General features: G+C 36.2%; 3 protein-coding genes across 3 annotated transcripts in view; all 3 read right to left on the minus strand.

Annotated features, from left to right (window-relative positions):
* Positions 1-4,547: 4,547 nt before the first annotated feature.
* Positions 4,548-26,430, minus strand: part of LOC132859595 (C-type mannose receptor 2-like) — a 31,116-nt gene continuing 9,233 nt past the window's right edge. Inside the window, exons 3-19 of the mRNA XM_060890366.1 lie at positions 23,273-23,297; positions 19,909-19,984; positions 19,742-19,770; positions 12,565-12,589; positions 10,947-11,022; positions 10,772-10,800; positions 9,929-10,318; positions 9,466-9,816; positions 9,000-9,374; positions 8,544-8,918; positions 7,822-8,217; positions 7,274-7,648; positions 6,337-6,711; positions 5,833-6,192; positions 5,612-5,623; positions 5,085-5,167; positions 4,548-4,683 (exon numbers count right to left, since the gene is read on the minus strand). Coding sequence (XP_060746349.1) covers positions 4,603-4,683; positions 5,085-5,167; positions 5,612-5,623; positions 5,833-6,192; positions 6,337-6,711; positions 7,274-7,648; positions 7,822-8,217; positions 8,544-8,918; positions 9,000-9,374; positions 9,466-9,816; positions 9,929-10,318; positions 10,772-10,800; positions 10,947-10,951 — 3,207 coding nt within the window. The 5' untranslated portion in view covers positions 10,952-11,022; positions 12,565-12,589; positions 19,742-19,770; positions 19,909-19,984; positions 23,273-23,297 and the 3' untranslated portion in view covers positions 4,548-4,602. The remainder of the gene's footprint in view (positions 4,684-5,084; positions 5,168-5,611; positions 5,624-5,832; positions 6,193-6,336; positions 6,712-7,273; positions 7,649-7,821; positions 8,218-8,543; positions 8,919-8,999; positions 9,375-9,465; positions 9,817-9,928; positions 10,319-10,771; positions 10,801-10,946; positions 11,023-12,564; positions 12,590-19,741; positions 19,771-19,908; positions 19,985-23,272; positions 23,298-26,430) is intronic.
* LOC132859597 (C-type mannose receptor 2-like) lies at positions 13,402-18,820 on the minus strand. The gene is made up of 10 exons (XM_060890368.1): positions 18,384-18,820; positions 17,918-18,292; positions 17,472-17,837; positions 16,114-16,491; positions 15,542-15,958; positions 15,029-15,403; positions 14,539-14,901; positions 14,368-14,379; positions 14,156-14,238; positions 13,402-13,920 (listed from the first exon to the last, which is right to left on the minus strand). The coding sequence occupies exons 1-10, from the start codon at positions 18,688-18,690 to the stop codon at positions 13,840-13,842; spliced, it is 2,757 nt and encodes a 918-aa protein (XP_060746351.1). The 5' UTR covers positions 18,691-18,820; the 3' UTR covers positions 13,402-13,839.
* Positions 24,188-26,430, minus strand: part of LOC132860362 (uncharacterized) — a 112,547-nt gene continuing 110,304 nt past the window's right edge. The window contains 2 exon segments of the mRNA XM_060891550.1: positions 24,188-24,287; positions 24,524-24,606. Coding sequence (XP_060747533.1) covers positions 24,207-24,287; positions 24,524-24,606 — 164 coding nt within the window. The 3' untranslated portion in view covers positions 24,188-24,206.

The raw sequence follows: 26,430 nt of genomic DNA on the forward strand, positions 1-26,430 counted from the left end.
GACTTCTAATTACTGTTGTGATGCAGGACAAAGGCGAGCGAGGATCCAAATGCAGTCTATAGTTTATAGACTATAGACAGTCTATAGAGCAGTAGGCCAGGGCGGAGCCGGCAGAGCAGGAAGCCAGGGCCGGGTTGGGCCGAGGTACTGTAGAGGCCTCGGGCGTCCGTGGCTGGTCTGACTCTGTAGCCCACGGACCCCGATGCCTGCCGCCCCCCCCCCAAAAATATTTAGGGCCGGTGCCCCTCTCTACCCTGCTCACGCTCAGAGAGGATCCGCCCAAGAGCAGCGCTAGGTTGACGAGGTCTGTAAAAGACCCCGTCTCTCAGCCAACAGGCATCAGATAGCGCAGCCCGTCCTCCAATCCATGCCGAAAGATGTCCTTCAGCTCCTTCTCGCCGAAGTCCACCCGATTACACAGGTCCACAAACACTTCCACGTATTCCTCGACTGGGGAATCTTCCTGACGAACAAAAAACAAAATTTCTGCTGGATCCATTTGTGGTTGGTCGTTCTGTTGTGATGCAGGACAAAGGCGAGCGAAGATCCAAATGCGGTCTATAGTTTAATTATCCAAAACACCAGAAACAGACAAACAGGCAGACAGAACAAGGCAGAACACAGAGCTAACAGGGACCGGGAACATAGAAACAAACTTCCAACATGTAACAACGACCAACACCAGGGAAGTGGACATACAGTGTATATATAGCTGACAGGAACCAATGACAAAGCAGAGACAATCAGAGACAAAGACAACACACCTGAGGAGATGAATGAGTTCAATCAGTGTCCGTGGGAACAAACCAGTGGGCGGAGCAAACAATTAACAACAGGGAAAGACAGCAGACAGAAACAGGGCGAAAACACAGACAGACTCCTCACAATTACATTCAGAATCATATTTAGTTGCTATGTACATACATATGCACATTCACCCTTTTCTATTTATTTGATCGCCAGCAGTCTGATTTAAAATTACTCAGAACACTGTTGATTTCATCTTGGTATGAGATTAACAGATTTTAGTGTGAGGAGCATTCTCTAGAGCAGCGGTGGTCAATCTTATCCGGAAAGGGCCGGTGTGGGTGCAGGTTTTCATTCCAACAAAGCAGAAGCCACACCTGAGTCTAATAAAAGCCAAGAACTACTGATTAAAAACAGGTGGAATCAGGTGTGGCATCTGCTTGGTTGGAATGAAAACCTGCACCCATACTGGCCCTTTGTGGATAAGATTGGACAACTCTGGTCTAGATCCTGTCTCTGACTGTGGCCAGTTACATAAATGCTTACAAATACGTGAATTAAATAATTAAAATGTTAGTTGAGACTTTGGATAAACTTCGTGCATTTTATGACAATTGAACCATACTTTGGTGATTTTTTAAATTAAATTAAATTAAATTAAATTAAATTAAATTCATTTTCTACCGCTTATCCGAACTACCTCGGGTCACGGGGAGCCTGTGCCTATCTCAGGCGTCATCGGGCATCAAGGCAGGATACACCCTGGATGGAGTGCCAACCCATCACAGGGCACACACACACTCTCATTCACTCACACAATCACACTACGGACAATTTTCCAGAGATGCCAATCAACCTACCATGCATGTCTTTAGACCGGGGAAGGAAACCGGAGTACCCGGAGGAAACCCCTGAGGCACGGGGAGAACATGCAAACTCCACACACACAAGGCGGAGGCGGGAATCGAACCACCAACCCTGGAGGTGTGAGGCGAACGTGCTAACCAATAAGCCACCGTGCAGGGCCGGCCCTGCGCATAGGCAGAATAGGCAAATGCTAAGGGCGCCGCCCACCACTAGGCGCCCGCGTGCCCAAATTATTATTTTTATTTATATATATATATGTATATATATATATATATATATATATATATATATATATATATATATATATATATATATATATATGAAAAAATAAAGTGTTATTATTAATCAAGAAAAATATATCAGTATAATGATATGGTTAGGACTTCTGCAAGGAAACAAAAGTCTGGAAAAAAGCACCATATAGAAAAATCTAAATCTTAATATATATTATACAGCCTTTGTCAAAGGAAGAAGTTATAAAAGGTGACGCAAGTGGTGAAAGATAACTCTGGGAGAGATGTGGGTGTTTAGATATAAAAATGGCAATAATGTAGAGAATGTTCAGTTACACTTTGCTAGCAAATGTGTATTTCTCCTATGTATGGAGACTTTTGGGACACCTGAATAATCTATATTTTATTTTTTTGCCATGTTGTTTGTCAGTTGTTGTCTGCTTTGTGTGCTCATGATTCTGGTCCTGTTTTGCTATTGCCCTTGCCTGGATTACTTTGTGCTTTTGTTTCAAATCTTCTACCTGCATTTGGATTCTCGAAGCAAGTGAAGCATGCCATCATTAGACCTTTCACTGATGAGCCCAGGAACACCAAAAGCCCTGGAAGACCTCAGACAACATCTAAAGCGACCAGCCTGCCATCTAGTGGCGGGCAACCGACAGTTCACCCAACACCGACTTGACAGGATGTTTGGACAAAACAATGTCAGGATACATACATCCCCTTTGGTGCTTATTGTCTTTTGTTATCTCATGTAATTTCGGGAATGGTAGGGAGGTGGGTGCCATTTTATTTTGTGAATCCTTGTTTTCTCCTATTTTGTGTTAGTTAGGGAGTGAGTTCAGGTATCTGTTATTTATTTTACTTTTGTGTTCTAGACTATCAAGATTTCCACTCCCCAGGCAGTGAACTTTTGTTTGTTATTTTGGCGTTGCCCCCTTCTGAGATTTTGTTCCCTTCCTCAGTTGAACTTGAACTGATTTTCTTCCTGCTTCTTGCTTAAATAAACCTTTAAATTCGATATGGAATGTTGTTGGTGTGGTGCTGTGGTTATGCTCTTTCCTCTTTTTAATATGTTAGGTTCTAAAACCCCTAGAAACGCGAGCTACGCGCAGGACGTAACAAAGTGTAGATTAAAGTTTTGATGTAAATTAAAATTTCATTTCAAATCCATTGTGTTTGAACAATCACAAAACAAATGACACAATCCTTTATTTAGTGTTTCTTTATTAGCATGTTATTTAGTCAAACTTTAATCAATGCATCCATAAACCTCAGTAATAAATGTATTGAATTACTAAATACTAAATAGTACCATAGTATTCCTAAAACATACAGGTAACTGTTAACAAAATGATTGGAGCAAATCAGGAAATCTAACACATGAAGATTTTCTTTCATTAGTTAAAATTAATTTGAGAAAAACAATATACCGTATTTTCTGCACTATAAGGCACAGCTAAAAGCCTTAAATTTTCTCAAAAATTCGGCCGTGCGCCTAATAATCCGGTGCGCCTTATGTGTGCACCGAGTTCCAAAAATCTGTAAAAATGTTGTTGTGCGACTTTGGTAAGCGTTCCGCCATTGACTGTCGGACCATTTCCCGCTGACACAGGGACATAATACATACACTACGAACGCTGGCAGCGATAAACCAACCAGAGAACATTACGTAGTACGTACGCTTACCTCCGCCACGCCTCCGGTAGGTATACTACCGGTATGTTGCAAAACATTTGTTTCTTCCTAACCATTATGCGCTCCACACACCGGTTCAGTAGGTGGCGGTAAATGCACCTTAAGTTGGTTTGCCATCCGCCAATAAAAATCAGAAGAAGAAGAAGACAACATTTGTTTGTCTAAGGACCCCTGAAAATGGCACCAGTGAAGAGACATGCTTACGTGGCACAATTCAAACTACAGGCTATCAGTTATGCAGTTGTAAATGGGAATAGAGCAGCTGCGAAAGAATTCAACATCAATGAATCCATGGTTCGGAAGTGGAGGAAGCAAGAAAATGAACTGCGCCAAGTTAAGAAGACACAGTAGATGAGGACTTTGATGGATTTGTGGGAGAAGATTGATTAAAAAATAATGTGTGTGTATTGTTAAATGGTAGAATAAAGTTCAACTAAACACTGTTTTGCTTCCGTTACCTTTTTTGTAGACCGTATATTTTAGCATGCGACTTATAATACGGTGCGCCTTATGTATTTGTTAAGTACAGAAATAGACCCCGTAATTGAGACTGCGCCTTATAATCCGGTGCGCCTTATGGTGCGGAAAATACTGTACAAGAAGTATAAATTTAATTCCAAAACACCAAATATAAGATTACATGTAAATCACACTAATTTACTAATTAGAATATTGTAATTATAGTCATTATTATTATAATATGTCAAATCCTGATGGCATTGGGAAGCTTTTGGGATCTATAAATATATTAGTTACTGTAGTGTTTGAGTGTTTAAATGAATTGTAAAGTACTTATAAAATATATATATATATATATATATATATATATATATATATATATATATATATATATATATATTTATAAAATATAAAATATATGTGATATAAAATGAGTAGCTTATGATATGTGTATTTCTGTGTGAACAGATCTCTACAGCATTCCTGAATGCTTTCAGATTGAATGATTGCTGAATAAACGAAGAAAAATCTGGAACATATACATATTTTACTTTTTTTTTTTTTTTTTTATATTTACATATAATGTGGACTTTCTCCTTCATTGATCGATCTTACGGATGCGTCTCATGGTCACAGTGCAGTTCTTTGAAAGTCCCAGTCTGCTAACTTCTTCTTCAAGCTGAAAGATGTGAAATAAATCCTGTAAGTGCTGTAAAAGTCTTTTATATGTAAATAAACCACAACTAATCAATTACCAATGCTTATTCCTTCATCATGTTAGACAACAAAGACTTCTTTTGTTACCTAAATTGCTACACCTGATCTACGAGATAAGTAAAATGTAATGTTTAATGATCAATAATTATATTTAATGATAACATTTAATAACTTTTAATTCATTCATTCATCTTCTACCGCTTATCCGAACTACTCTCAGGTCACGGGGAGCCTGTGCCTATCTCAGGCGTCATCGGGCATCAAGGCAGGATACACCCTGGATGGCGTAATAACTTTTAATGTTTAGTAAAACTGGATAAACATCTGTCTGTTTCATATTAAGGATCAGGAATGTTTACTCACTGCCATCAGCACAGATCGTGCAACCTCAGAGTATAAGAGATTGTCATTAGATCTGGTTTTCAGTCGCACTCCCATAACAGCACCTGCGATATAGATTTTGCATTATGATCAATAAACACATACACCTGCATGCTTTCCATATGCAAATTCACATGCACAGAGTTATGCAGCATGTTTGTTCCTTTTTTACTTTTTTACTAGCTCTCACTCTGTGTACTTTGCTCCTCTAGCACTCTTATACATAATCATAATGTAAAATCACTCCTCTGAAAAGAAACCCACTAAACAAATTTGGAATAAATTGGAAGGTTGATGCATCTCCACCCCGCATCAGTTCCTCTGAACTATTTTTCTTGAATGTATGAGTATCCCATATGATGGTATCCACATACCTATGGCCATATAGTGTATAAAAACAGTGGTTACTGAAATTAATAGTTTTTAACATTGACTTAATGAACTATTGAATCTGATGTGAAACACAGATATAGTTTAAGGACAGTCACAGTAATTGAGTATTTACTCACCTGGAGTGAAATCTGTCAAGAAAAAGGAAATCAAAATTAGAATTAGAAAGCACCTGGAACTCACCGAAAATCTGGAAACATCTACATTTGATTTACAATTTCATGAGTTTCATTTAGTGGCAATTGACTGTATTCTTACATGAGTGTCATACAGTAATAGAGTTAGCTCATAAATTGCATTTTATTATTGTTTCTACTTCTCAGAGAAGAAATACGCTCACCAGTGTAGCAGACGAAAGGTAAGCGTTCTAAACAGTTTTCATCTGTCCATTGGCCTGAATGATCCACAGCTGTGCAGTGCTGATTTCCATATTGACCAAATACATTCAAACCATTATCAGGTTCTGGTCCTTGTGCTGGAAATGCTGGTCTCCAATATGTAAATTTTGAGTTGCTCTGATCTGACCATAACCGGTTCCTATACAGACCTATCCATATATCATAGCGATACATGATGCTCAGTATCTGCTGAAGTTCATTCTCATTCCTCACACTGGGCAGGTCTATGTAATTTTCTCTGCAGAATCTTTGAGCTTCTTCCCAGGTCATGCTGTAATAAATCTGAACATATATGCTTGTACCTAAGAATAAAAACATTGTGATAGTCACCTATAGGCAAAATATGTATTATTATTATCATTCATATGCCAATATCAGCTATAATAGCAAATTTTACACTGCACAAATTTTCCCACATACCCACATGCATAGTTTATCATTCTTACCATTATAACAAACAAATAGGTTTCTTTCATTACAAGGCCTGTCAAACCATTCCCCTTTGTTGTTCATGGAAACACACATCTCGTTTCCATTATAGTTATCAGGTTGATGGGGCCATCCTCTGAAGTCTCTCTCTCCCTCCTGGTAGAAAGTATCATCATCCAGAGACCATCTCCAACTGTCCACATCATCATACAGTCCAATCCAGGCTAAACCTGAGTAACTGCCATTTACTGTGTTAAGGAGTGTGTTCATTTCCTCCATGTTATCAATAGTAGCCAGGTCAGTGTAATTCTCTCTGCAGTATCTCTGTGCTTCAGTCCAGGACTTACTGTTATTAACAAAGTGATACTGACGAGAAGATGTTGAGGACATTGCTGAAGGAGGTACAGAAATTTGATTTAAAACAGTTGTTTATTTAAGTTTTTTTTTTCCAGTAGATTAACAGTGGGCATTTATTGAATATATTCATTCATTCATTCATCTTCTACCGCTTATCCGAACTACCTCGGGTCACGGGGAGCCTGTGCCTATCTCAGGCGTCATCGGGCATCAAGGCAGGATACACCCTGGACGGAGTGCCAACCCATCGCAGGGCACACACACACACTCATTCACTCACGCAATCACACACTAGGGACAATTTTCCAGAGATGCCAATCAACCTACCATGCATGTCTTTGGACCGGGGGAGGAAACCGGAGTACCCGGAGGAAACCCCCGAGGCACCGGGAGAACATGCAAACTCCACACACACAAGGTGGAGGCGGGAATCAAACCCGACCCTGGAGGTGTGAGGCAAACGTGCTAACCACTAAGCCACCATGCCCCCTTATTGAATATATATAATATTATAATAATGTTAATATTGGTGTTATGATCAGACACTGTACAGATGTTGAAAATGGTTTAAAGATCAGGAAACAAATATCTACTCACTGCTGTAACAGAGGAATGGAAAAGTGTCTACACAATTTTCATCTGTCCATTTCCCAGAATCATTAAATGACACAGCAGTGCAGGATTCATTCTGTCTGAAATTATCTGGTTGTCCAGGTTTCCAGTTGCTAAAAGAAGAGTTGCTTTGATCTGACCAAGACCTGGTTCTGTACAGGCCGATCCAAAAAGCATAATAATAATAATAATAATTATAATAATCAGATTGACTTAATAATAATAATCTGATCTTGTCATTCTCTGTCTCGTTCCTCACGCTGGCCAGATCTGTGTAATGTTCTCTGCAGTAGCTCTGAGCTTCAGTCCAGTTCATGCTGCGTTTAACAAAAACATAGCTTTGACTGGCATTCAGTCTACCTAAAAGAGATGGATGCAATATATATAACTGTATGTGGAAAACTGTACTTAAACATGGAATATGTGAATATGTAATTGTTTCTAAAACTATTAGCTATTATATCTTATATTAACTATTATACAACTATAATTAAATATACATTTTATTAAAAATACATAACTGCATTGCTTACCATCAAAACAAATGAATGGAAGTGTATGAGAGCAAGACTCCTCACTCCATTGTGTAGACTGACTCAAAAAAACTACACATAAACTGTTCCCATTCCAGTTTGTTGGTTTGTTTATATACCAGTGTCTAAAGTTTCTCTCTCCATTCTTGTAGAAAGAATCATCACCCAGAGACCATTTCCAGCTCTTTAGATCATCATACAGTCCAATCCAGGCTAAACCTGAGTAGATGTCATATGCTTTGGCTGTATTAAGGAGTCTCGTCACATCTTCTATAATGTTAATGGTGGCCAGGTCAGTGTATTTGTCTCGGCAGTATCTCTGTGCTTCAGTCCAGGTCTTATTCTGATTAATAAAGTGGTACTCATAGAGGGAACATGAGGATGCTGTGCAGGATCCTTTAAAAGGCAGAATAACAAAATGTCTAAAATTAATAAAGGTGCAGTGTTGTGTATGTATGTTTAACATTTAAATATTGTGAGCTTTAAAGCTTAGGCAGTATTTTAGAAACCAAGAAAGTAATTACTTTATATTATATATAAGAAAGATTTACATACTGTATAAAATTTATACTCTTGTATTTTCAAACAGTTACCTCACTGAACATCCTATGATTTGTTAAAAGATGTAAATTCTAAAATAATTGCCCAAATGTGATGTTGACTGTAAGTAATCTTCATATTGTGCAATAATCAATAAACAAAGGCTAATTAGATAAACTCACTCTTATAGCAGAAAAAAGGGATTGTGGTTAAGCAGCTCTCATCTGTCCAGTAGCCTGAATCTGTGAGAGATACAGCAGTGCAGTGCTGAAAACCATATTCCCAATAAACATTTGCACCATTATCTGGCTGTTCAGGTATAAACGGAGTGGCTGGTCTCCAGTTTTCATACACATATTCCCATTTGTCTGACCAGAGTCTGGTTCTGTATAGACCAATCCAAGTGTTAGAGCCACCTGTGAGATTAAGGATTTGTTCATTATCTGCTTGGTTCCTCACACTGGCCAGGTCTGTGTAATACACTCTGCAGTAATGCTGAGCCTGTGTCCAAGACATGGGCTGATTAATCAATGTGAAACTTTTTGTTCCATTCCATCCTGAAACGATAATTGTAATCAGTAACACATCAACAAACAACGACAGTTTAATCCTTCGTTAAACTTATTATATATTCTCACCATTAAAGCAAACAAATGGAAAATAATTGTTACAGTTTCCATCAGACCAGGTTCCATCAGATCTAATATAAACACACAGCTCGTTTCCATTATAGTTATCAGGTTGATGGTACCATCCTCTGAAGTCTCTCTCTCCTTCCTGGTAGAAAGCATCATCATCCAGAGACCATCTCCAACTGTCCTCATCACCATACAGTCCAATCCAGGCTAAACCTGAGTAGCTGCCATTTACTGTGTTAAGGAGTGTGTTCATTTCCTCCATGTTATTAATGGTTGCTAGGTCAGTGTAATTCTCTCTGCAGTATCTCTGTGCTTCAGTCCAGGTCTTATTCTCATTCACAAAGTGATACTGATGAGAGAGTAATGGTAGCATTGCTAGAGTGTGATAACACAAATGTTGGTTACTGTGCTCATTTTCTACTGAAAATTGCCACAATAGATAGACTCAATACAGATATCTACTCACTGCTGTAACAAAGGAATGGAAAAGCTTGGCTACAAATTTCATCTGTCCAGTTCCCAGAATCATTAAATGACACAGCAGTACAGGATTCATTCTGTCTGTAATTATCTGGTTGTCCAGGACTCCAGTTGCTGAATGAAGAGTTGCTTTTATCTGACCAAGATCTGGTTCTGTACAGGCCGATCCAAAAACCTGAATAATACGTATTATTAAACATTGATCTAATCTCCTGGTTCTCAGTCTCATTCCTCACAATGGCCAGGTCTGTGTAGTGCTCTCTGCAGTATCTCTGAGCTTCAGTCCAGTTCATGTGCTGATAAACCGGGACATATCTTTCACTGGCATTCACTCTGCCTAAAAGAGACAATAGAAATATAGGAATCCTGTACTTTTACAGAAAATATGTACTGAATTTAAAGCTAACTTGTGTTTCTTCATAAAGCATATACAAACCTGCTTTACTCACCATCAAAGCAAATGAAATAAAGCATTGAGGAACAAGATGTCTCCCACCAAGCTTCATCATAATTAGATACATACACACACAAACTGATTCCATACCAGTCTCTTGGCTTCTGTATATACCAGTTTTTAAAGCTTCTCTCTCCCTCCTTGTAGAAAGAATCATCATCCAGAGACCATTTCCAGCTGTTCAGATCATCATACAGTCCAATCCAGGTTCGCCTGCTGTTCCAGATGTCTATTAAGTTTGTAAGGGCCAAGTCCTCTTCAGTGTTATTAATAGAGGCTAAATCAACATAATTCTCTCTGCAGTATCTCTGTGCTTCAGACCAGGTCTTATTCTCATTAATGAAGTGGTACTGACGAGGAAGACAGACACCAATGCTGAAAAACCCTGTAAGATACCCGTTTTTACATAATGAATATAACTTGAGGTCACTGAAGCTCTGATTTACTAAGATCAAAAATAAAGTGAACTAATTTACATGTACAATTGGATAAAATAATCACCCCTTCAAATCAGTCACAAATTGTAGCTTTGCAATGTGAAATGAAGACAAACACAATTTTTGTTTTATCCATCTGTATTTACACAATGCAACTTTTAACATCCAAGCGAAAGAACTAACAGTTCTAGTTAATAGGATCACTGCCTATTAAAATGACTGGTAAACTCAATAAGCCAATAAGCTTGAAATAACCTTCTGAAATGATAAAATTCGCTCTCTTCATCATTTCATTAAAACTCCTTTTCATTTACATAAATAAACTTATTATGTATATAGAAATATACACATTATAATAATTAGATATCTTTTATAACACACACATAACACATACCACTCACCCAAAAGCAGCAGAAGTCGAAACATGGCTCTGGCGGAATGCACAGAAAGCGTGATTAAGATATTTATAATTTTAAAACAATTTTAAAACATTAACTAACTAATATTAAATGTTTTTATAGTCAAAATAGTCATATTATGGAATATTAGTGAAGCTTTCTATTGAAATATATTTACCTCATGGATCTGTGCTTTCTGCTGTTTGCTTCTGTCTGCCACTTGATTTTATTTCAACTATTGCATATGGGAAGGACTTTGAAATATGTAGAAAAACTGGTTACTGAATGTACCATGATTCAAATCAAAATGAAGCCACCAGCTGAAATAACTGAAACTGAAAAAATTTGTGAACTTTTCAACCAGTAAGATTCTATGAGATACTGCCAGGTCACATATTTGTGTGTTTGTTTGTCATATGTTATGACTGGGACTGTTCAAGTGCACGAAGGATTTTTGAATTTTCAGTGCATAAGCATTTGTCCTGCTTTATAAAAAACAGAGTTAGATTCAAATATAGGTGCCATGAACATTATCTACAGTAACATTGACATACAGGCATTTTCAATCAGTACGGACAAACAAATTATTTGATCTCCAAAAGTCTGATATAAAATTAATCAGAACATTGAGTGTTTTCAGTGTGAGACACTATTTACCATCTTACACAGTTTTAGTGGTTGAAGATAAAATTTTTAGATGCTTATGGACAAGTATTTGGGTTTGATATCACCATTTACTTTAAGATTTTTTTTTTTACTTTTCTAAAAAGCAATATTCCCAGTAGGCTAGATAAAAACAGTAATACTTATGAAAAGTGTGTACTTTCATATGAGCTTCATATTAACCACAACTGTGGAGCATGACATAACAAAGGCATTTAATGCTGAACAGGAAGAAAAAAGTGATAATGTCTGGTAAAAAGAGATAAAGAATTAATCTAAATCATCTCAGATTTAGATTGTTCACGTCAGGTCTAGTTGTTCTTATCACTAAAACACTTGCTAAACACCAAGCCTGTTTTTTTTTTTTTATCTCTTTCTTTCACCTCAGTGTAACCTTGCTCAGTTCAGTAAGGCATCACTGACCGTGCATGTCTGTCAAATTTACCACTCCTTTCCTTTCTAAAAAAAAAAAAAATGGAATGGAATGGAATGCTTGGCCTCTGTCTCCAGATTGTAATGGAATGTGTTCGGGGCACTACTTACTGTGTATTTTTTCTTTTAGGTTTTTTGGGGATTTCTTTCTAACTATCAGTGGCTGCTGGGGTGGATGGTGGATCCTCACTGTGTGGATGGTGCTGGTGAGGTGGTTGGGATTGTGAGGTGGTTTGGTCCCTTTATGCTTTGGTTTCCCTTTCTGTAGGTTTGCATTGTGAATGCTGTAATCTTGGCCATCTGCGGATTTGTTTAAGTTTTTTTCTATATTTTTTCTTGGGCTGAGAGCTCTTAATTAATTGTGACCTAAGCTTAACTTGGACCCAGTGGTGGTTCTAGCTAGGATGCCCAATATATATTCTATATAAGTTATATATGCCATAGGTAATCAGTGTAGTACCATTAGCAATAGCTACATAGCACATGTAGCACATAGCACACATAGCACATTTTTCTTGTCCATTATTAGCCTACAATTTGCGTTAATTTCTAAGTTGTACAATTAACGTTATACAAATAAACATAATAATGCTGAGGGATGTTGTGGTAAATGTCAGTGGACTTTATTGTCCCATGTTTGGTTATGACATGGTTCTGCTTATTTATTCATTTTATAATGAGTTCCTGAGCGCTTCACTCACGTTAATGCTGTGACTTCAGCGCCATCTGCTGGGAGGAAAAAACGTTATTTAATCAATAAAAATGTATAACAGGGATGGGCAAATTTGTGGCTTAAGGATCATAAATATAACCAGTCTCAACATACAAATCAAAAGATAATTTCTATACTATTTATATAATAAAAATTTATATAATATAAATTACATGTGAAACCCATTACTTAAAAAGTAAAGAAAACGTTTATTCAGTTTCAATTGGATCACTGTTGTTGTTCATCCTTTTGTTTTATTTGGTTCATTCATGAATAAAGTATTACGCTCTTAATTATACAGGGTGTTACTATAATTATGCTCTTAATTATACAGGATGTAAAAGTCTATATATATGGGAGAAATTAACCTCACTGCAAAATGACTTTCAAAATCTATATACATTACAGATTTTTTTTTTTCAGATAGCCTTTAAGAATGCCTTTGTTAAAGGAAGAATTTATAGAAATCATTGTCATGGATGGATTATGAAGATCTCACAAGGAGGCAAAATTACGATAAGTCTGGGAGAGATGTGGGAGTATAAAAAAATGGTAATCATGTAGAGGAGGTTCAGTTACCTTTTACTAACAAATGTTAACTTCCCTTATGTATGGAGACTTTTGTGAGACCTGTATAATCTTTATTATATAAAGCTATTTTGACAGGATGCTTAAACAAAACAATGTGGTTCTTCACATCCACAGCAATAAGGAGCTGAATCTATCATACCTTCTTGGTTTCTCAATAAAAAATAACATATACTCTATTTTCAAACAATATAAAATATATTTTTCTCTTTGAATAACTTTCACCCAAAACAAAACATTTCACACGTTCCTTCAGTTACTGTTTATTATTAGATTGACATTTAATCAGCACAACCAAAACTACATGGAACCCAACACTGAAAACAATTAATAAATGAAAATCACATAGTACCCCTTAACGCTCATAGCAGTATTTTTCATTAGCAAGTTCAGTGTTTCTTTTTTTCATTTGAAATTCATCTCAAGAATACCATTAATAAGCAATAAACCCAATCAAATATTACACTGAAGAAATCATGCTCGATCACAGATCAGTATAATTACAGTCATCGTTATTAATAATGAGACATTACAGAAGGCATTTCAAGGTTTGTAAATATTTGTGAAGGAGAAAGAGAGAAAGATTGCTGAGTAAATGAGTAAATAAAAGATAAATCACCACAAAACCTGGAATTTCCCTCAGTTATATTTTGAACCTGAATGCAGACTTTTTCCTTCATGGATCGAGCTTATGGATGTTTCTCACATTCACAGTGTAGTTGCTTGAAAGTCCCAGTTTGCTCAATTCTTGTTGAAGCTGACAAAAATATTAATAATTATATAACTGCAGTATATACTGTAAAATCCTTTAAGACACATCTCAGCCATTAAGAATTTATAATGCTTTAATGTATACTCATTTTGGACAACAACATTTCTTTTGCTAAACATATTTTTACACATTATCTACAAAATAAACTCAGTGTAAAAAATTGTATTAATATAAATTAAAGGTACAGACATAGAAAGACATTATAGGAACGTTAACTTACTTCAATCAGCACCAGCCTTTTAATTTGAGAGTTTAACAGATTTTCATTAGCAGTGACTTTCATTCGCAATCCCATCACAGCACCTGTATAAAAGTGTTAATTATAACCGATAAAAAATAAACAAAACTTCAATAAGCATTCACTTAGTAAAATAAGGATCATAGATATCTCTATTAATTTTTCATCTACACATAAATAGTGTTTTTGCTTACCTGGAGTGAATGCTGCCAGAGCACAAGGAAGACATGTTAGGATTAGAAAACATCTGGTAATCTTATTCCAGCTGCAAACATTACTATTGCTATCTTTTATAATCATATTTAGACACCCAGCTTCCATGATTTATTATACTTTAAATTAATTTAAACTGGAGATCAACTCACCAGAGTAGCAGATAAAAGGGAATCTGGCGAAACAGTTTTCATCTGTCCATTGGCCAAGATGATCCACAGCTGTACAGTGTTGGCTTCCTCTTTGTCCAAATGAATGCAAACCATTATCAGGTTCTGGTGTTGGTTCTGGACTCACTGGTCTCCAATATGTAAAGGTTGAGTTGCTATGATCTGACCATAATCGGTTTCTATACAAACCTATCCATACCTCAGAACTGTTTATGATGCTCAGTATTTTCTGATGTTCAGTCTGATTTCTCACACTGGCCAGGTCTGTGTATCTTATTCTGCAAAATCTCTGAGCTTCTTCCCAAGTCTTCTGTTCATAAATCATTACATATGTGTTGTTCATACCTAGGATTGAGAGAATTATAAAGATACACACAATAGCTGTATAATAATTATACATATTGTTTTATCAGCTAAAAATGCAGGTTAAAATAACTCAGCCCAAATGTTTCATTTGTCTGACAGAGCTTACCATTATAGCAAACAAATGACTTTCTGTCAGTACAAGGCCTGTCAAACCACCACCCTCCATAACCCATGGTAACACACATCTCATTTCCATTGGCATTATCAGGTTGATGTTTCCATCCTCTGAAGTCTCTCTCTCCTTCCTGGTAGAAAGCATCATCATCCAGAGACCATCTCCAACTGTCCTCATCACCATACAGTCCAATCCAGGCTAAACCTGAGTAGCTGCCATTTACAGTGTTAAGGAGTGTGTTCATTTCCTCCATGTTATCAATAGTAGCCAGGTCAGTGTAATTCTCTCTGCAGTATCTCTGTGCTTCAGTCCAGGTCTTATTCTCACTAACAAAGTGATACTGACGAGAGGAGTTTGAGGGCATTGCTAGAGTAGAATAACACAAATGTTGGTTACTGTGCTCATGTTTTTGAAAAATGATATTTGTTTGTGTTCATTAAGAGCAAGAAATTCTACTAAAAATTGCCACTATAGATAATATAGAAATCTCTGTTCTTCACTCACTGCTGTAACAGAGGAATGGAAAAGCTTGACCACAGTTTTCGTCTGCCCATTTCCCATAATAATAATCATCATTAAATGACACAGCAGTACAGGATACAGTTTGTCCATAATTATCTGGTTGTCCAAGTTTCCAGTTGCTAAAAGAAGAGTTGCTTTGATCCGACCATAAACTGGTTCTGTACAGGCCGGTCCAAAAAGGATAATAATTATAATAATAACCGTTATAGTGATAGTAATAACTGGAGGTATAATGATTATCATCCTTGTTATTAGCTAATAATGATCTGATCTTCTGGTTCTCAGTGTCATTTCTCACAATGGCCAGGTCTGTGTAATGTTCTCTGCAGTATCTCTGAGCTTCAGTCCAGTTCATGTTCTGATAAACTGGGACATATCTCTCACTGACATTCACTCGGCCTAAAAGAGAAGGAAATGGAATTTGTGTAGAATATTTATGCTAGAAATATATGCTTTTTGTTCAAAGTAAATTTTTTTAGCATATATATATATATATATATATATATATATATATATATATATATATATATATATATATAAACTGCAGCACTCACCATCAAAACAAATGAATGGAAGTGTTGCAGAGCAATGATACACCAACCAAAGAGCAGAATAACCAAAAACTACACAGAAATTGTTATAGCTTGGTTTGTCTATATACCAATTACTAAAGTTTATTTTTCCGTTATTGTAGAAAGCATCATCATCCAGAGACCATCTCCAGCTGTTTAGATCATCATACAGTCCAATCCAGGCTAAACCTGAGTAGATTCCATTTACTGTGTTAAGGAGTGTGTTCATTTCCTCCATGTTATTAATGGTTGCCAGGTCAGTGTAATTCTCTCTGCAGTATCTCTGTGCTTCAGTCCAGGTCTTATTCTCATTAACAAAGTGATACTGATGGAAGGTGCATGATGATCCTGTGCAGAATTCTTTAAAGGAAAAACACCATAATATAATATTTTGCAGAGAAACAACATTTTTTTGTAAATATTAATGTGAATTACCAAAAATACAAATGTTAAAGTAGATATAATGTTTTATGATTTTTTTTAAAGACATTGTATCAAAGGTTGAAAAATTTTATAAAACAGAAATCACAATAAGTTTCCTAGTGTTTTCTTTTCTTTAATCATAAAGATTATATACGAATATTTATATTCATGAAAATGTTGTCATGTCCACACAGATGCACAACTGAAAATGGCTAAGAACTTGCACAGCTCAGTTTAAAGTTTCCTGATGAAAGTTATGAAATTAGTGATGTCTGACTAGGGGTGACATTAAACCTTTAAATCTTATTTTTTAACCATAAAAGTTTAGCCTGACATCACACCAATATGTCCTCACTGATAATCCCACTTCAAAACTGCCATCATTAATATAGAGTTGACCCCCATTTCCTGCTATAACAGTCTCCATTTTAAAGAGAATACTAAACTTTGGAACATGGCTACGGGGATTTGAACCCATTCAGGAACAAGAACATGAGTGAGATCAGGCAGTGATTATTGATAAATAGGTCTTGTATGCAAAGAGCTTTCTAATTCATCTGGTGAGTTGAGCTCATGGTTCTTAGAGGCCATTAGATTTCTTCCACACAAACTTCAGCAAAACATCCCTTCATAGAACATTCTACATTAATAATGGCATTGCCAGGCTGAAACAGGTTTGGACAATAACCCTTAGCTACGGTGAAAGGAAATCTCTGCACAACTTTGTGGCAACAGTTTAGAGAAGGCCCACATGTGGGTGTGATGGTCAAGTGTCCACATACTTCAGACTTATAGCATATGAATTATAAAAGAAAATGATTCAAAATGTTTGTGATATTTATATAGTTCAAGTGGATAAAGATTCATACTGTATTTTTTCAATAATGAAAAAATAAAGTCTGATTAGATGAACTCACTGTTATAGCAGATAAAAGGGAAGGTGGATAAGCAGTCCTCATCTGTCCAATGACCTGAGTCTCTGAATGAGACAGCAGTGCAGTGCTGATTTCCGTATTCCCAGGAATTATAAATACCATTGTCTGGCTGTTGATAAGTGGCTGGTCTCCAGTTTTCATATGTGGATACCTGTTTGTCTGACCAAAGTCTGGTCCTGTATAAACCAATCCAAGCCACAGTGCCAACTGTAAGGTTTGAGATTCTTTGATTATCTGTTGGATTTCTCACACTGGCCAAGTCAGTATAATGCTCTCTGCAGTAATGCTGAGCTTTTGTCCAAGGCATTGTCTGGTTTATCCATGTGTAATTTTCTGTTCCATTCTTTCCTGGTAAAATAAATGGGCTCAGTAATGCATGAACCAAAATTTACACAGTTTATTCTTATAAAATGATTAAACATTCTCACCATCATAACAAATAAAAGTTAAATATGATCTACAGGCTCCATCAGACCAGGTTCCATCAGATCTAATATAAACACACATCTCGTTTCCAAAGTAGTTATCGGGTTGATGGGGCCATCCTCTGAAGTCTCTCTCTCCCTCCTGGTAAAAAGCATCATCATCCAGAGACCATCTCCAGCTGTTCTCATCACCATACAGTCCAATCCAGGCTAAACCTGAGTAGCTGCCATTTACTGTATTAAGGAGTGTGTTCATTTCCTCCATGTTATCAATAGTAGCCAGGTCAGTGTAATTCTCTCTGCAGTATCTCTGTGCTTCAATCCAGGTCTTATTCTCATTAACGAAGTGATACTGATGAGAGGGTAATGATGGCATTGCTAGAGTGGGATAACACAATTGTTGGTTACTGTGCTCATTTTCTACTGAAAATTGCCATTAGAGATAGATTCAATACAAAAATCTACTCACTGCTGTAACAAAGGAATGGAAAAGCTTGGCTACAATTTTCATCTGTCCATTTCCCAGAGTCATTAAATGACACAGCAGTACAGGATTCATTCTGACTGTAATTATCTGGTCGTCCAGGTTTCCAGTTGCTGAATGAAGAGTTGCTTTTATCTGACCAAGATCTGGTTCTGTACAGGCCGATCCAAAAAATTGAATAATCCGTATTATTAAACATTGATCTAATCTCCTGGTTCTCAGTCTCGTTCCTCACAATGGCCAGGTCTGTGTAATGTTCTCTGCAGTATCTCTGAGCTTTAGTCCAGTTCATGTTCTGATAAACTGGGACATATATTTCACTGGCATTCACTCTGCCTAAAAGAGACAATAGAAATATAGGAAACCTGTACTTTTACAGAAAATATGTACTGAATTTAAAGCTAACTTGTGTTTCTTCGTAAAGCATATACAAATCTGCATTACTCACCATCAAAGCAAATGAAATAAAGCATTGAGGAACAAGATGTCACCCACCAAGCTTTATCATAATTAGATACATACACACACAAACTGATTTCATACCAGCCTCTTGGCTTCTGTATAAACCAGTTTCTAAAGCTTCTCTCTCCCTCCTTGTAGAAAGAATCATCATCCAGAGACCATTTCCAGCTGTTCAGATCATCATACAATCCAATCCAGGTTCGCCTGCTGTTCCAGATGCCTATTATGTTTGTAAGGGCCCAGTCCTCTTCATTGTTATTAATAGAGGCTAAATCAACATAATTCTCTCTGCAGTATCTCTGTGCTTCAGACCAGGTCTTATTCTCATTAATGAAGTGATACTGACGAGGAAGACAGACACAAAGGCTGAAAAACCCTGTAAGATACATAATACCAGTTTTTACATAATGAATATAACTTGAGGTCACTGAAGCTCTGATTTACTAAGATCAAAAATAAAGTGAACTAATTTACATGTACAATTAGATAAAATAATCACCCCTTCAAATCAGTCACAAATTGTAGCTTTGCAATGTGAAATGAAGACAAACACAATTTTTGTTTTATCCATCTGTATTTACACAATGCAACTTTTAACATCCAAGCGAAAGAACTTACAGTAATGGGTCAGAAAAAAGAAATTCATATAAAAAATCAGAATCACTGAGTTGGATAAAGGATCACTGCCTATTAAAATGACTGGTAAACTCAATAAGCCAATAAGCTTGAAATAACCTTCTGAAATGATAAAATGTGCTCTCTTCATCAATTCATTAAAACTCCTTTTCCTTTACATAAATAAACTTATTATGTATATAGAAATATACACATTATAACAATTAGATATATTTTATAACACACACATAACACATACCACTCACCCAAAAGCAGCAGAAGTCGAAACATGGCTCTGGTGGAATGCACAGAAAGTGTGATTAAGATATTTATATCAATTTTAAAACATTAACTAACTAATATTAAATGTTTTTATAGTCAAAAGAGTCATATGATGGAATATTAGTGAAGCTTTCTATTGAAATATATTTACCTCATGGATCTGTGCTTTCTGCTGTTTGCTTCTGTCTGCCACTTGATTTTATTTCAACTATTGCATATGGGAAGGACTTTGAAATATGTAGAAAAACTGGTTACTGAATGTACCATGATTCAAATCAAAATGAAACCACCAGCTGAAATAACTGAAACTGAAAAAAATTGTGAACTTTTCAACCAGTAAGATTCTATGAGATACTGCCAGGTCACATATTTGTGTGTTTGTTTGTCATACGTTATGACTGGGACTGTTCAAGTGCACTAGGGCTGTGTATTGGCAAGAATCTGGCGATACGATACGTATCACGATACGGGGTTGCGATACGATATGTTGTGATACATTGCGATATTGTAAGCAAGGCGATATATTGATATATTTCTTATTTTAGTTATAGGATAAAGTTTTAGGGAAGCTGTCAAGAACACCACCATATGCAAACCTTAGCAAAAAAATGTTTTTTATTTAACCAGAACACAGTGGGAACTGCATTTGCATTAATTAGCCCCTGTAACATTCAATATGATTGAACCACTTTATGTGCAGTATGAATAAAGGGGGAAAAATAAAGTGCTTGCAGGATTTCTTAAATGTATTAAATGTGTTAAATTAAATGTATTAAATGTTAGCTGTTATAAACAGACCATATATATTTTTAGACCCTGCTTTTAAAGCTTCACAGTTTCAGTTTACAATTGTCGCATGCAGTGTCCTAACATTTTGATCTGAACAAAAGAATTACATCTGCTTTATATCAATGAAAAAATAAAGTGCTTGCAGGATTGCTATAAAAAACAAAACAAATATAAACAATAAAATATTTACAGATGTTGAACATTCTCAGAACCTTTAAACTTGGATTTTACAGGTTTCTTTCATTTGTATTTATATTTGTCTTTTTATTTAATGTCAAGGTTTTTCTGAAGAAAGATAAGCTGGTATGTTCAGATGTCAGGGCACTTCTATGTGCAGTTACAATGTCTCCTGCGGTGGAGAAAACTCTTTCCGCAGAAACACTTGTGCCCGGAATGCACAGGAAACCCTTTGCTAGTTTGGATAGCTCAGGGTACGCATCTTCATATATACAGCGAACTATTTTAACGTTAACATTAGTAGCGCGCCGTTATGCTAGTACTTTGTAACGAGTGGAGTGGTGCTACCCCTTTAAGAGCAATGTGCCGTTGCTTTATTAGTTATACTAGTTGGATGTGCGCATGCGCAAAAGTGTGCACGCTTCAGTTATAACACCACATGTGTGTGGAAGTCTGATGCTGCAACCGATATTCTCTTTTATTTTCAATTTCTCATACTAATGAGTATTTTTGTTTTAGTAACATGTTATTACGGAGGTTTTTCCTGTGTACTGAGGAATAAACCGTTGTGAGTGAAACGTTTGTGAGTTCTCCGTCCTTATTTTCGCGGGCCTAACCTTGAGGAGCTATCCTAAATCTCCATTAACGTGTTACAGCTTCCTGTCACTGTTTAAGTTCAGAGATAAGAAGACTGCGATCTAGCGGTTGGGATATAAACGGAACAAAATGAAACTGCCATGAATCTGTATAATTTTTATTTTTTTTAAATATCCATATTTTGTTTTTGAGAATCGATACAGTATCGCCAAACAAAATATCGCGATACTCACGTGTATCGATATTTTCTTACACCCCTAAAGTGCACGAAGGATTTTTGAATTTTCAGTGCATAAGCATTTGTCCTGCTTTATAAAAAACAGAGTTAGATTCAAATATAGGTGCCATGAACATTATCTAACATTGACATATAGGGCATTTTCAATCAGTACGGACAAACAAATTATTTGATCTCCAAAAGTCTGTTATAAAATTAATCAGAACACAGGGTTTTCAGTGTGAGACACTATTTACCATCTTACACAGTTTTAGTGGTTGAAGATAAAATTTTTAGATGCTTATGGACAAGTATTTGAGTTTGATATCACCATTTACATTAAGATTTTTTTTTGTTACTTTTCTAAGAAAGCAATATTCCCAGTAGGCTAGATAAAAACAGTAATACTTATGAAAGTATTTTTTTACACAAGTCTTAAAGTGTGTACTTTCATATGAGCTTCATATTAACCACAACTGTGGAGCATGACATAACAAAGGCATTTAATACTGAACAGGAAGAAAAAAGTGATAATGTCTGGTAAAAAGAGATAAAGAATTAATCTAAATCATCTCAGATTTAGATTGTTCACCTCAGGTCTAGTTGTTCTTATCACTAAACACTTGCTAAACACCAAGCCTGCTTTTTTATCTTTTTCTTTTACCTCAGTGTAACCTTGCTCAGTTCAGTATAAGGCATCACTGACCGTGCATGTCTGTCAAATTTACCACTCCTTTCCTTTCCTTTCCAAGAAAAAAAAAAAAAATGGAATGGAATGGAATGCTTGGCCTCTGTCTCCAGATTGTAATGGAATGTTCGGGGCACTACTTAATGTGCATTTTTTCTTTTAGGTTTTTTGGGGATTTCTTTCTAACTAGCAGTGGCTGCCAGGGTGTCCTCACTGTGTGGATGGCGCTGGTGAGGTGGTTGGGATTGTGAGGTGGTTTGGTCCCTTTATGCTTTGGTTTCCCTTTCTGTAGGTTTGCATTGTGGATGCTGTAATCTTGGCCATCTGCGGATTTGTTTAAGTTTTTTTCTATATTTTTTCTTGGGCTGAGAGCTCTTAATTAATTGTGACCTAAGCTTAACTTGGTCCCAGTGGTGGTTCCAGCTAGGATGCCCAATATATATTCTGTATAAGTTATATATGCCACAGGTAATCAATGTAGTACCATTAGCAATAGCTACATAGCACATGTAGCACATAACACATGTAGCACATAGCACATTTTTCTTGTCCATTATTAGCCTACAATTTGCGTTAATTTCTAAGTTGTACAATTAACGTTATACAATTAAACATAATAATGTTGAGGGATGTTGTGGTAAATGTCAGTGGACTTTATTGTCCAGTGTTTGGTTATGACATGGTTCATTCATTCATTCATTCATCTTCTACCGCTTATCCGAACTACCTCGGGTCACGGGGAGCCTGTGCCTATCTCAGGCGTCATCGGGCATCAAGGCAGGATACACCCTGGACGGAGTGCCAACCCATCGCAGGGCACACACACACTCAGTCACTCACGCAATCACACACTAGGGACAATTTTCCAGAGATGCCAATCAACCTACCATGCATGTCTTTGGACCGGGGGAGGAAACCGGAGTACCCGGAGGAAACCCCCGAGGCACGGGGAGAACATGCAAACTCCACACACACAAGGTGGAGGCGGGAATCGAACCCCGACCCTGGAGGTGTGAGGCGAACGTGCTAACTTAGCGCTTCACTCACGTTAATGCTGTGACTTCAGCGCCATCTGCTGGGAGGAAAAAACGTTATTTAATCAATAAAAATGTATAACAGGGATGGACAAACTTTGTGGCTTAAGGATCATAAATATAACCAGTCTCAACATACAAAACAAAAGATAATTTCTATACTATTTATATAATATAAATTTATATAATATAAATTACATGTGAAACCCATTACTTACCTTTTATTAACAAATGTTAACTTCCCTTATGTATGGAGACTTTTGTGAGACCTGTATAATCTTTATTATATAAAGCTATTTTGACAGGAATGTTAAACAAAACAATGTGGTTCTTCACATCCACAGCAATAAGAAGCTGAATCTATCAGACCACCTTGGTTTCTCAATAAAAAATAACATACTCTATTTTCAAACAACATAAAATATATTTTTCTCTTTGAATAACTTTCACCCAACACAAAACATTTCACACATTCCTTTATTTATTGTTTATTATTAGATTGACATTTAATCAGCACAACTACATGGAACCCAATACTGAAAACAATTAATAAATAAAAGTCACATAGTATCCCTTAATGCTTATAGCAATATTTTTCATTAGCAAGTTCAGTGTTTCTTTTATTTATTTAAAATTCATTTCAAGAATACCATTAATAAGCAATAAACCCAATAAAATATTACACAGAAGAAATCATGCTCGATAACAGATCAGTATAATTACAGTCATTATTATTAATAATGAGACATTACAGAAGGCATTTCAAGGTTTGTAAATATTTGTAAATCTCTTCCAACATATGTTCTCTTTTTAATAAAGCTCTACAGAATTTCCAACTGCTCTGAAAAAGAAAGATTGCTGAGTAAATGAGTAAATAAAAGATAAATCACCACAAAACCTGTAATTTCCCTCAGTTATATTTTGAACCTGAATGTAGTCTTTTTCCTTCATGGATCGAGCTTACGGATGTTTCTCACATTCACAGTGTAGTTTCTTGAAAGTCCCAGTTTGCTCAATTCTTGCTGAAGCTGACAAAAATATGAAATTATTATATAACTGCAGTATATACTGTAAAATCCTTTGAGCCACATCTCATCCATTATGAATTTATAATGCTTTAATGTATAATCATTTTGGACAACAATTTTTTTTTTGATAAATACATTTTTACACATTATCTACAAAATAAAAAAAATTTAATAAAATGTAATAACATACATTAAAGGTACAGATAAAGAAAGACATTATAGAAATGCTTACTTACTTCCATCAGCACCAGCCTTTTAATCTGAGAGTTTAACAGATTTTCATTTGCAGTGACTTTCATTCGCAATCCCATCACAGCACCTGTATAAAAGTGTTAATTACAACCAATAATGTAAAAATTAACAAAAATTCAATAAGCATTTACTTAGTTAACTAAGAATCATAGATATCTCTATTAATTTTTCATAACATACACATAATAGTGTTTCATAACAAACACATAGTGTTTTTGCTTACCTGGAGTGAATGCTGCCAGAGCACAAGGAAGACATGTTAGGATTAGAAAACATCTGATAATCTTATTCCAGCTACAAACATAGCTATCGCTAACTTTCATAGTCATATTTAGACATCCAGCTTCCTTTATTTATTATACTTTAAATTAATTCAAACTGGAGATCAAATCACCAGTGTAGCAGATAAAAGGGAATCTGGCGAAACAGTTTTCATCTGTCCATCGGCCAAGATGATCCACAGCTGTACAGTGTTGGCTTCCTCTTTGTCCAAATGAATTCACCCCATTGTCCGGCTCTGCTGTAGGTTCTGGACTCTCTGGTCTCCAATATGTAAAGGTTGAGTTGCTCTGATCTGACCATAATCGGTTCCTATACAGACCTATCCATACCTCATACACGTTTATGATGCTCAGTATTTTCTGATGTTCAGTCTCATGCCTCACACTGGCCAGGTCTGTGTAATGCACTCTGCAAAAGCTCTGAGCTTCGTCCCAAGTCTTTTGATCATAAATCATTATATATGTGTTATTCATACCTAAGGTTGGGAGAATTATAAAGATACAGAAAATAGCTGTATTATAATTAGCTGTATGATTATTAACCATTATTTTTTTGATCAGCAGATTAAAACAACTCAGCCCAAATGTTCCACTTTCTGACAGACCTTACCATTATAGCAAACAAATGATTTTCTGTCAGTACAAAGCTTGTCAAACCACCCCATATCCTTCCCCATGGAAACACACATCTCGTTTCCTTTGTAGTTATCAGGTTGATGTTCCCATCCTCTGAAATCTCTCTCTCCCTCCTGGTAGAAAGCATCATCATCCAGAGACCATTTCCAACTGTCCTCATCATCATACAGTCCAATCCAGGCTAAACCCAAGTAGCTGCCATTTACTGTGTTAAGGAGCGTGTTCATTTCCTCCATGTTATCAATAGTAGCCAGGTCAGTGTAATTCTCTCTGCAGTATCTCTGTGCTTCAGTCCAGGTCTTATTCTCATTCACAAAGTGATACTGATGAGAGGAGTTTGAGAACATTGCTAAAGGAGGTAACAAAAATGTTACTGAATAATCCTTAGTCAAAAAGTACATTAAAGATGTTTTTTCTTCATTCAATGTAAGTATTAGTAAAGAAAGTATATCTGCTCTATCAACAAACACTGTACAAAATATATTTAAAGGGCTTTGTTCGTTTTTATTTATGACACTGCTACTCACTGCTGTAACAGAGGAATGGAAAAGTTTGACCACAGTTTTCATCTGTCCATTTCCCAGAATCATTAAATGACACAGCAGTACAGGATTTAGTTTGTTCATAATTATCTGGTTGTCCAGGTTTCCAGTTGGTGAAAGAAGAGTTGCCTTTATCCGACCAATTCCTGGTTCTGTACAGGCCGATCCAATAAGAATAATAATAGTAGTAATAAACATAATAATTATAATAATAATAATTATTATTATCATTATTCTTATAAGCAATTAATGATTGGATCTTCTGGTTCTCAGTGTCGTTCCTCACGCTGGCCAGGTCTGTGTAATGTTCTCTGCAGTATCTCTGAGCTTCAGTCCAGTTCATGTTCTGATAAACTGGAACATATCTCTCACTGGCATTCACTCGGCCTAAAACAGATATATAACAAACTGTACTTTTAGAGAATTATTTGT

The sequence above is a fragment of the Tachysurus vachellii genome, chromosome 17 (genome assembly GCF_030014155.1).
Source record: "Tachysurus vachellii isolate PV-2020 chromosome 17, HZAU_Pvac_v1, whole genome shotgun sequence".
Classification (NCBI taxonomy): Eukaryota; Metazoa; Chordata; class Actinopteri; order Siluriformes; family Bagridae; genus Tachysurus; species Tachysurus vachellii.

Bases quoted from the DNA above. Each gene is read 5' to 3' on its own strand.
- LOC132859597 (XM_060890368.1), bottom strand. From the start codon at position 18,690: ATGAACTGGACTAAAGCTCAGAGATACTGCAGAGAACATTACACAGAC. The intron at 14,902-15,028 runs GTAAGCTCTGTC...TCTCAATCCTAG, and splicing joins GTCATTTGTTTGCTATAATG to GTATGAACAACACATATGTA. The intron at 13,921-14,155 runs GTAAGTTAACGT...TATTTTTGTCAG, and splicing joins AAAGGCTGGTGCTGATTGAA to CTTCAACAAGAATTGAGCAA.